The 12,413-nt window shown below is 35.4% G+C and overlaps 1 protein-coding gene across 2 annotated transcripts in view; it reads left to right on the forward strand.

Annotated features, from left to right (window-relative positions):
- CD2AP (CD2 associated protein) overlaps positions 1 to 7,557 on the forward strand; it is a 106,292-nt gene extending 98,735 nt beyond the window's left edge. For both annotated transcript variants that reach the window (XM_060163061.1, XM_060163063.1), the window contains 2 exons: positions 610 to 673; positions 4,602 to 7,557. In XM_060163061.1, the coding sequence (XP_060019044.1) occupies positions 610 to 666 (57 nt within the window). In that variant the 3' untranslated portion in view covers positions 667 to 673; positions 4,602 to 7,557. The remainder of the gene's footprint in view (positions 1 to 609; positions 674 to 4,601) is intronic.
- Positions 7,558 to 12,413: the final 4,856 nt, after the last annotated feature.

The raw sequence follows: 12,413 nt of genomic DNA on the forward strand, positions 1-12,413 counted from the left end.
TAATGACTTACATATATTATTTATCAGATATTTTAGAATTCTTTCCAAAGAGTATTTTAAAAGTCTTGAGTTCCTCTTGGAAAATGAAATGGAGGGGGAAATGACTATATAAAAATATACAAGGGAACCTAGAAAAATGAAAACATGAGTTACAGAAGAGGGATTGTTGGCTGCAGTTTTTTGTTTATTGGTTTGGATTTTAATGTAATAGTTAATTTAAAAAAAACAGAGAAAGATATGTAAAGTCCAGGTTATTGTATTAAAAATTATAATTTGCCTTGCATTGTGACATATTTTCACATTCATTTTCCCAAATTATTTGGGCTGTGTGTCCTGCCTTGGAAATGGATGATAACTGAATATGGAAAATTACCTGTATTCACTTAAAAATTTCTTTATCTCAAGTTTGCCATGATTTTGCTGTGTTTTTTAACTGTTGTATTGAATCATTTCAACTAGAGAGTTTGAATTTTTTCTCAGTCAATATGGCTGTTTCCTTTCAAAGTTTTCCCTATGTTCTGGGATATCAGGCAACAGATCCTATTAACCTTAGTCAAATATATATTGTTTAATCGGAAGACTTAACAGTAATAAATACTTTGTTTTTAGGAAAGAACTGGAAAAACTACGAAAAGATTTGGAAGAAGAGAAGGCAATGAGAAGTAATCTAGAGGTAATTCATTTCTTCCAGCATTGAGATTGTAGTCAGCATAAACTAGACATGTTTTTTCCAACCCAACTGGGTGATTGGTTCCGCTACAAATTATGCTATCCTGCTTTAGTTGGACACTCCCTACAGCTTGGTCGCCATTTAATTAATCTCTTGTTGACTCCCTGCCACATTCCATTCATTCATTCGGCAAATGTTTTTTGAGCACTCACTCTCATAGACACGGGGCACAAGGTATATACACTCATGAATAAAGCAAACATGGTTCTTGCCTCTTAAAGGTGTCTAGTTTTAGATCTTTTGCACTCAACACTCCTTCTTTCTTGAGCTATAGTTCTCTTTTCTTCACAGTTAAACTTTTTTTTTTCTTTTTTTTTGCCTGGGGGCAGGGGTGGTGATGGTACTGGGATGGCTATAGATTTGCTGACTTTAATTTCTCACTGAATTGAGTTTACTTTGTAGCTAATGTCATCATCTTCACTCTCTGCTGATGACTGACAGTTTCAGAGTGAGGAAACTAGGGTTTGGAATGATTAAGTCAGCAGTGGAGCTAACATTTTTAATAGAAGCAGCCAGACTCCAGAACCTTTGCTCTTAGGGATTAAGTTACACCATTTGAACCAGGAAGTCACTTACCCTCGTTTAGCTTTAGTTGTTGAGATAATATGTGTGAAGGTATTTGGCAGAGTATCAAAACTCCATTTTTACTCTTATATCTGACACATAACCTTTATTGGCACTCTCCTTTCTTTCCCTGAAAATACTCAATTTTCCCCTTTATTCAAAAAATAAAAAGCCCCCTTTTAGGTCTAGCTGCCCTCTTGATCTGTATTCTCTTTTCATTTGCAGTTCATTTGTTGCAAAAAAGAAAACAAAACAAAACAAACAAACAAAAAACAAGAAAAGCATACATTTACAGTCACTAATTCTTCACTTTTAGTTCAGTCCTGAACCCCTTGCATTTTGGGTTTACTGATGGCAACTCCTATGTCTCTTCGGTTTCTACAGCACTTCACATTTTTACCATCACCACCTTTTCAAAGTATGTCTTGGTTTATGTGACCCTGCATTCTTCTGTCTGACTTCTCCATCTCTCCTCACCTAAGTGAGGTGTTCCTTCAGTGTTGTGCTTAGGCCTCTTCTCTGTGCATTCACTCTTGGCTCACCTGTGTCCAGGAGTATCATAATTAGCTCTGGTGCATTTGCCATTGAAATCTAGTTCTTCTTTTCCCAGCTTCTGTCCTGAGTTTCCAGCTATTAGACTCCCTGGATGTTCCACTGTGAACTTAGACTTAGCATGTCCCCTGTCACATGTAGCACCTTCTTTTCAGATTCTGATTTTCTGTTTGTGTTGAAAGTTTGTTGCGCTTCTAGTCATGCAGATGTGGGACTTCTGTCTCTTCTAATTCCACTAACTTTTAGGCCTACTGGCTGTACTCCCTAACCATTTTCTCTGTTCTCACTGTTTCTGTCCTTTTCTCATGCTCTTATCTTCTGTTTAGCTTGTTTGTTTCTCTCATTCTTATCTTGTCTTCCCTTGCTCAGTACTTTCGAAAACTTTCTATTACTTGCTGAATGAAGTTCAAACTTCTTGACTTGGCAAATGGGGTCTCTTATGTCCTGGTCCTCGTTTATCTTTCTTTCCTCACTTACTAATCCTCAATTGTCCCTTACAGTTAATTTGTCTGAATTTTTACTCTTACTATATTTTCATGGATTTTCCTTTTGTCTCACTTATCATGCCCAAGTTCTGTAGATTCTCAAGGCCCTGCTCAATCACATTCACTGAGTTGGCCACCAGTCTTCTGATTAAAAGCAGTTTTTCTTATTTCAAATTCATGTTTAGTTTTGTAAGAGATGAATAAGTAATAATTTTCTGTCATATCACTATTCACATTATGTACTTATTTTGCCCATCTTCTATACTGTTGGAGGTGGGACCTTTTTCTGTTTCATCTTTGCCCATAGCTCCTAGCACAGTGCTATATACATATTAGATTGCTAACAAATTTTTGTCAAACTAATAAATGTTAGAAGATAGATATGAAAAATATATCTTCTAAATATATGTTAAATTCCCAGTGTGCAACATGGTAGAAATTGAAAAATTAAAAACAAATGTTTTTTGACTTTCATTCCTTATATTTTATACGTAACACATATTCATATATGAAAATAAAGGAATAAGGTTAGCAAGAGGAACTAATACAATACTAAATTTGTATATATGACTTAATTTGTCATAAAAATCATGGAAAGAGTCAAATGAATTTTTTTTTTTGAAGAATTTCATTTGATTATATTTTCCCAGCAAAATCAGCTGTTACTTAGCCTCTCACTGACCTGTATTATAAATTTTTTTTTTTTGGTGGGAAAAGTTCAATACTTAATACACTTAATAAGGCATTAGAGTCTTAGGATCATATGTTTAAAAGAGAAATTATATTTCTCCCCAAATTAAAAGTAATACTTTGAACTACTATAACATTGACATTATATAGTATTAAATTATACTGAGGAGTGGTACAGAGGACTAATGATGAACAATGAACATAAACATGCTAGAAGAGAAACTCCAGCAATGCAAGTATTTGCCAGATACTTAAATTTATGTGGCCAGCAGCAGTCTGTGAGGAGTATTACTGACTGCATGCAGGGTTATTCTCCACCCTGACCCTCACCCCACCCTCACTCCCTCTTCTACCAATTTTTTTTTCTTTCTGTTTTCTATGCATCCTCACGCACTAAAATTCATGCAGTGGTTAATGTATCTTTGGAATAGAGATGATAATAGTGCATCAGGCTGAAGATTGAAGGTATTTTGTCTCAATCCAATGCTACTAACATGTTTGGCTAATAATCATATTAGTCAAAGAATAATATCAGGAAACATCCTGGAATTAGCAAACCATTCTTGAATGGTTAGGATCCCTTAGGAGATTGTGAGCTTATTGAAATTATACTTTTTGACTGTAGCAAAATGCTCATCATTTAGTAGTGATCTATTTGTCAGAAGTTAGCCATAACATGTATTATTTGTATGCATTGTTGGGGAGAGGGATGATGCTATCAGGAGAAGGTAAGGCCTAAATGTTTCTACATGTAATGCAAGGTCAGAGATGATCAAAATACCATGTAATTGGGAAGAGAGTACAAAAACTGCGGGCTTTAAAGCCTTAGACCTTACCAGTACAAGTTTGGCATGGAACCACTGGCATGGTGTTTAATCTCTTTGATCCTCAACTTAGTTATTCGTAATATGTCAAAGTTAAATAACTCTGTAGTTATTGTGAAAATTTAATGAATTTTTCTAATTTTCTTCTAACGTTTCTTAAATTGTGAACTTCTGTTAAGCGAAGAATGTCTTCTACCTAACAGTGGAACTATTTTTAACATATTGACTGCATTTTATATATATTCCTGGGCTTTAAAGGCAATTTAATCTAGAACGTACTGTTTACAGTTGAGAAAGTTGAGACCAAGTGAAGTTAAGTGGCTTACTGATATCACCTAAGCAGTAAGTGAAAAACAGAGAACTAAACTGGTCCTTTTAAAAAAAGCAACAACATTCTGTATTGCCCCCTTTGTTTAATTATAGGTACGGGTACGTTTCTTAGTTTGGTTTCAAGGATACTCTTGTTTTTTGTAGGGCTGATTTTCTTACAGATCTTTCAAATGCTCACGTTATTTAACATTGTTCTGGGTGAAACAACTGTAGCTGCTTTTTTGTTGTTGTCACCTGTCATTTAGGAACTTGCATTGTGAAATTTTCATCTGTTGAACTTTTAAAATATTTATGACACCATTGGAAATTGGATTTTAGAATGGAAATCAAAATCTGGAGGCTTGAAATTATGATCAGCTCTTCATGACATAGGATAAAATAAATAAACTTTTCTAAAGTAGAGATATTTTATCTGTTGCCATTTAGGTGGAAATAGAGAAGCTGAAAAAAGCAATCATGTCTTCTTGAAGTGACGTGCACCCAGTGTTCTCAGTGTTCCAGGGATTCAGAAGCAACACTATGAACTTCAACTGACTTGATACTTAAAAATAACAAATGCTGATGTCGTGATAAAGAAATATGCGTATATGAACTATTATATCTATAGAAAAATGTAGGGGGAGGGTGAATTTTTTTTTATATATTTTGTTTTGCCAATATGAAAAAAAAGAGGCCTTATTTCTTATGTGCTGGGATTGCAAACTCTTTTGTTTAGTTTGCTTGAAAATACTACTGAATCTGTATAAAAAGGAAAGAAAATTCACAATAGTTTTTTTTATTGAAACTTGTAGTATTATTTTTAAAGAGATCTATACTATAAATATGGTGATATCTTTACGAATAATCTGTAAAATATACCATTTGAGAGGGACAGTTCAGCTTTATAGTAACTATAGTCACTACTTTTCCCATAAAACATAAGGGATATAAACTTTGTATATATATATTTTTTATGTTTAGCTTCTTACCCAGGATTACACTGTTGTGCCTGTTTGTTTGCAGTTTGTGATACTCTGGGTGATGAAATAGGAGTTTCCTAGCTACAAACCAGATTACTCACCCGTGCATATAGTAATAACTGTAATGAACTAATCAAAATAATTTCTTCAACTTTTGGAATATTTTTTTATTGCTTGCACTATAGGATTCATAAAGGAATTTAGTTAAAATGTATTGGATTGTTAAATATATTGGGGAAAATATGAACTATATTTTAAAATCATTAGGTCTAAGGAACTAAAAATGTCAATTTAACCCTTAACTTGTTGTGCCTAGAAACTACAGCACATATAATATGCAAACACCAGCCTATTGCTGTACTTTTCTGTTTATTTTACAGGCTCAAATATTACTCATTTCATAATCTTGTGATTTAATTCTTCATGCCCCCCCATTTGATTTTTAATAATGGTAATGTTAGAAAAACAAAACTCCAGAACTTTCAGAACTTCAGTATGCAGTTTCATACTTTGACAAGTTATCGTTATGTAAATACTCAGATTTTACATTGTGTAATTTACCTACTAGACTAAACTAACTGGTGGAGATATTTGGGGCTGTCATTTAGGTAACCAGCTTTATAAAGTGTGTTTAGTAGGTCACAGAACGTAACATCACAGCTTATTTAAAACCAAATAGTTGGCCATATTCAAAATGCATTTTCACAAAGTGGGTGAATAGCAGTTTCTTCACGGTCACTTATGAACAATTGAACTTTTAAAAATGTTATCTACAGATAATATGTCTCAAAATATGTGGGTTTATATTGAAAGTAGAAAATTTGATCTTTTTTTGAAAAAAAGATTTTAAGCTTTATTATAGCAAATGACTTTCAGATTTTGAGTACCATCTATCATGCTTCTATTTTGTGTTCTTTAAACCCCCAAACCAATATTTTTCCTTTAAATTTTAGTTTTAAAATACTGAAATCTTGTGTTAATGAAATTCTGTCATATTGTTTCAAATAAAAGTGAAATAGAAAATAATAGAAACTCCAATACATAATTACTTAATGGTAAATTCACAACTTAAATTAGTGCTTTTGGGGAAATCTGTGCATTAAGTATGTACATTCTAACTTCTTAAAGTCCTTGGGCTCTCCTGATGAGGTCACTGCTGAACAAAATTGTTTATTCCTGTTCTAGTGTTTTTAAATGACTTGTCAAATGAATGATTTCTTTCTTCTTAAATAAATTAGGTCTTATTTTAACATGAAAGTCTTCAGATAGAAATAAAAACAATGTACCCTGGAAATCACCCTCCAGCTTTACGACTGGAAGATCTGATTAAGTGCTCCCTCCTCACCCTAATAACGGGGTAGGGGAGTTACCAGCAGATTTCAGGCTGTTCTTAAAGTTTTTGTTGGTCATTTTCTCACCAGTGCATAAAATCAAGATGGTCATGAGTACTGAGAGACATTTAAAGTGTTTGCTGGTATACTCCTCAGTCAGAATTGAAAAGTAATTCAAGTACTGTGTCTCTATTTTCTTGCCCTTGACCAAATAGTAAAGAAAAGAAAACCAAAATCAAAGGGAAAAATGATTACTTTAGCAATTTACCAGTATTTGCTCTTGATATAGGAATTTTATTAATTCCTGTTTATAAAGTTCATATCATAAAATGCTATGTAATTATATAGCTTTTACTTGGGGGTAAATCTTTTTTTTTTTTTTAGTGAATGAGTATAAATTACAGAGTAGAGGTGAACAGCATGGCATCTGTCATTGCCAAATTGGTAGTGAATGTTTGCTATTCTTTGAAAAACATAATATTACTAATTTTCCTAATTATATTTCAATATTATGAGTATTGTGTGTGTGTGCATTCGACCACCAAGCTTTGGTCATACTATAAACCTGTTACCTCTTTACAAAATCTGAGTCTGAAGATAGGAAGAGAGAATGGGCCTGGTGTAACAGAGGATTCTCTTTTTATGCTTCTTACTGTGATCACAGAAAAAAATAAACCCAAGTGCTCTCTAGATGTGTTGGTAAACATTTTATGCTTGCATTTAAACTTGAAATGTATGAAAAGAATGAGACAATCAGTTCAAATCAGAAATGAGAAGTGTTAAAATTTAATGGCCTTGTTTTGCTGTAGCAATAAAATGACCAAGTGCAATGACTTGATTTAATAAAATCATCTTTTAAAAGTTGCTGCTATGAATATTTTTAGCCATAAAATTTTATCCTTGTTGTAGCCTGACTTGCCTTCAGTAACTGTTATGTAATGCAGTTGGTGTTGTGGTATTCTAACATTCCAAAAAAATAATAATATATATTTATGGAGAAACTCAAAACAGTATACTTCACTGACTTGTTTACAGGTGCTGTAAAGCGTGCTTCTCCCTCAAAAAGAAAATAAAGAATAGTATTGCCAGTTGTGTCAGTCTTTATTGGTTATTTTTCATTAACTTCAGCATATGCTGATTGTAGAGTATGATGAAAATTATTTTATATTACTTTGAGTTTTCCAAATAAAAGAAACAATGTAAATAGTAAAATAAAAGCATTCAAAGTTCTAGACCTATGTGACATTTACTGAACCTTTGTGAGTCTTTTCTTTCTACCTGGAACTGTGAGATGATAATTCCTACCTCACAGGATTATTGGGAAAATTGGGAGAATTTGATTTATATAAAGTACCTTATCTTGCCATAGAGTAGATTTTTTTAAATGGAAGCTGCTGATTTACTCTTCTCAAAAGCACCTTGTGGTGATGGATATGATGTAAATTAGGCACATGAGATTAAGAGAAAAGGCATAGTATGTCCTCTCCCCTTGATTTTGAATACAGCATCCCTTTCTTTGGAGGAGATACTGCTTTCATTTGTATGATATTCGAAATGGAGCTGAGAGTACTTTGCCCAAATTGAATTATTGACTCAGAGACTGAGATTTTAAACATTTGAAACAAAGAGCTAGTCTCAGCATGGGAGCTCTCCACAGTTACATTTTCCTGTCATCTGGAAAAAGCTGATTTGGAAGAACTAAATAGAGTATAAAGATATGGAGACAGAATTCAGAAGAATTTTAAGACTGATTACAGTCATTCCTGAAGCCCCACTACCCACCCATTGCTTGGTTCCTTAAGCATAAACTTGCACATAAACTTTTTGGTTTCTGAACTTGCGACTGGATGTCCTGGTAAATATAATACAAAAAACAAGATACAGTCATCCCCCCTTATCCACGGCAGGTACATTCCAAGACCCCCAGAGGATGCCCGGAACCGCAGACAGTACTGAACCTCACATAATACTATGTTTTCTCCTATACATACCTGTGATAAAGTTTATAAATAAGACACAGAGATTAACAACTAATAATAAAATAGAACAATTATAACAATATACTCTAGTAAAAGTTATGTGAATGTGGTTTCTCTTAAAGTATTTTACAAATATAATGCCTTTTCCATCCTAACTGAGCACTTGCCACACACCGTGGCCCTAACTTTTGCAGCTTGAGGTGCGACAGCACAACTAGCCCAAATTTGTTTCCTTCCCAATTTCGTGGATAGAAGATTCTTGCCATAGGTCTTAGCAACCTCAGCATGTGATTTTTTTTTTCTTATTGTCGAGAGCTTTCACTTTTTCACTTAAAGGAAGCACTGTTTGTCATACCTGAATTGCCAACATCACTACTCTTGTGCTCTGGGACCACTATTAAGTAAAACAAGGGTTACTTAACACAAGCACTGTGATTCTGCTAGTCTCCTAAGTGACTAATGGGCGGGACACGCTGGACAAAGGGGTGATTCACGTCCAGAGCCGGACGGCGTGGGATCATCATGCTACTCCAAGCGGCGTGCACTTTAAAGGTTATGAGTTGTTTATTTCTGGAACATTTCATTTCATACTTATGGACTGCAATTGACTGCACGTAACTGGAACTGCAGAAAGCAAAACCGCGCATAAAGGGGCACCACTAGAGTCTGGAAGACATCAAGGCCCATGTACTCTTGCTGAGCACATACATGACTCCAGGCTTTCTAGAAATCGGGAAGATTTGAATCATGGAAAGGAATAAGACAGCACTATGAAGCAATATGGAAAATAAGTGTGGCAAGTCGTTTAAGTTAAAAAAAAATGTAGTTTGAAAATTTCTACTTGCTTTTTATTGGCTTTTACAAACACTGGGCATAAATTAAGCCTTGCAGGCAAATGATGGTAAAGTTTTGGGTTGTAGAGTTTTAGTGTTTGAGGGACTTTAGAGATTGTCTAATGCCTGTGCAGATGGTTTTGTCTGAAGGAACAATTTTCAGATTTAGCCCCATTGTAGGAAGTAAAAGCTGAACTCACGTGGGTCTATTCGACTTGCCAATCAAGGTTCAAGAGACTAGACTGTGTTGGGGTGTGAAAATGTTTTTCTGAATCCTAGCAATTATTGCTTTTATTTTTACCACTAACACCTTTATTGTGAATATGCTTGTATAAAAGGAAAATAAATTTAGAAATAGGCAACAATATTTTTTGTATAGAGCCAATAATTTTTTTTTATCACAGAAGGTGTTGTGGTTTTCATTTTGCGACTATTGGGTGGTTATTCTTTTCTATCAGCTTATAAGTGGTCTTTATTAGCTACATTTCAGCTACCTAGAAAATTGTGTGAATAAAGTTATGAAAAGTAAAACTATATTTTAAGTGCACTGAGTAACTCAATTCTTTAATAAGGGCAATTGTTAACATTTCATGGTATAGTGCATTTTTAGAAATATTACTAAACATTAACAATGCAAATACAATCTGACATGACATTTTTACTCTTATCCTCTCCCTTGAAACTGACTAAAGACAATAAATAGAATGAAAAATCGACTTGATAGATTGAAAGAGATTTAAGGAAATCTGTTTCTCAAATAAGGAAACAACAACAATTTATAATAAAAATACCTCCCAAATGCTTTGAGATTTGGAACAAAATGAGGACAGCCTGAAGTCTGACATAAGGCTCCCCAGACCTCATTCCAGATGCTGATTCTCTGAAATGTCCATCTGATGGTCTTAGACCCGAATCCTCTACAACAGAATGGAGCTGTGGAACTGAAAGGGAAGCCACACCAGCTGTAAGCCCTACTAACTTGAAGGCTGAAAACCGAGGGGCTCCCAGGAAAGATAACAGGTTTGATGACAGGGTGTTTTAGGTAACGGTCCTGAATTAAAGCTATCGTTATCTCCTGCTCCTCTGCTCTAGTCAGCAAATAACTGACAGCAGTCAAAGGTGAGCGATCAGGCACCACACACAAGCATCTTTATAGGTGTATGTGTTATAGTTAAATGTATTTTAAAAAAATTGTCCTGGGGCTTCCCTGGTGACGCAGTGGTTGCGAGTCCGCCTGCCGATGCAGGGGACACGGGTTCGTGCCCCGGTCCGGGAAGATCCCACATGCCGCGGAGCGGCTGGGCCCGTGAGCCATGGCCGCTGAGCCTGCGCGTCCGGAGCCTGTGCTCCGCAACGGGAGAGGCCACAACAGTGAGAGGCCCGCGTACCGCAAAAAAAAAAATTGTCCTGAAACAAAGGCTTGATTTTGCAAACAAAAATCCCTATGTCCTGCGGGGGGTGGGGAGGGAAGATTGACAAGATTTATAACACCAAGACACATTTTTGTTAAGTTACGAAACTTTAGGGTAAAGAATGAATATTTGCCCAAAAAGAAATAGAAATTTTAATTGACTAATTCCACCATAAATAGGAAATGTAATTAAGGCTCTACCACGAAAAAAGACAGCAAGGCCAGAGGGGATCATAGCTGTGTTTTAACTGCTTGATTTAAACTAGTCAAAACTGTAGGTGGAAACTTCCCCAATTTATTTTATGAATCTAGTGTAACTTTAATATCTAAACCTGATCACCACAGACCAATGTCACTTGTGAAGATTTGGTGTGAGGAGATTTATCAACCTTAATGCATTACATGAAATGATGAGTTAAAAATGGTCATACTGGGACTTCCCTGGTTGGGACTCCGTACTCCCAATGCAGGGGGTCCTGGTCAGGGAAGATCCCACATGCATGCCACAGTTAGGGAGCTGACGCAACAAAATAAAATAAATTAATTAAAAAAAAAGTGGTCATACTGACAGAGCAGGGTGGGGTAGGGCCGAGCATGTCCTTTGCTGGGAGTGCGGTGCAGGGAATACAAAGATAGTTTGGTACCACTTACTCCTCCTGCCTTTTCTTTCTTCTTCAACTATTTAAGGATTCAAGTTGAAATAGCTTCCCAGGACTAACCACTATCATGTCAATTATTATAAAATAGCCATGCTTCCAGAGGCTCTGTATTATGCTCTTAAAATGCTTTTAACACATTTGTTATACTGGGCTTTAAGTAGTCAGTTTAATTACCCTAAGGTTTATAATAAACTTATCTTTAGTCTAAAAATAGGCATGTATGTATTGTGCTTACCATGTACCAAGCACTGTTGCATGTAATCTCCATCTAAATCTACCTGTGTATCTATATATCTAACTATCTCAACAATTTGATGTCATAGATACTATTATTATCTTTTGTTACTGAGTCCAAGCTTGTACTGCTCCCCACAAAACAGGCCAATAAATCAGGAGAGATGAGGTGTTGGGACAAGGAATAGAGACTTTATTCAGAAAAACAGCAGACAGAGAAGATGGTGGACTAGTGTCCCAAAGAACCATCTTACCTGAGTTAGAATTCAGGCTTCTTTTATACTAAAAGGGGAGGGGGTGTGGCTGGTAGCTGCAAACTTCTTGGTGCTGGAATCCTTTGTTCTAGCATCTGTGCACATAGGTCTGGTCATAATGTTCATATAAACCTCCAACAAGACAAATATTATTCTCTGTTCTGCAAATGTTTAATGGAAAAGTGTTATAACTTTAAAGGTCAGAGCCCTGAGACTAGGCTATCCTGTATATTTCAGGCTATAGGCAACATTCTTTTACAAAAGGTGCAAAGCCAACATGAGTAAGCACAGGCTACAGAGCACAAGGGTTAGAGCTAAAGGAATAGATCCAGTATAGAGTCAGGTTTGTTCTTCTCTGTAACCCTTTCACATATGAGGAAACAGGCTCAGAGAGGTTAAGCAACTTGGCCAAGGCCACCCAGCTAATAAGGGATGGAGCTAAACCTAGGCAGGCCAATTCTGAAGCCTGTGCTTTTGATCATATGCTCTCTTTACATAGATAATATGTAGAGAACATTCTTTGTAATCCTTTATATTTCTTTTGAGTATCAAATTTTCCTATCACTAAAAGAGTTAGA

This window comes from Lagenorhynchus albirostris, chromosome 10 (assembly GCF_949774975.1).
Source record: "Lagenorhynchus albirostris chromosome 10, mLagAlb1.1, whole genome shotgun sequence".
Classification (NCBI taxonomy): Eukaryota; Metazoa; Chordata; class Mammalia; order Artiodactyla; family Delphinidae; genus Lagenorhynchus; species Lagenorhynchus albirostris.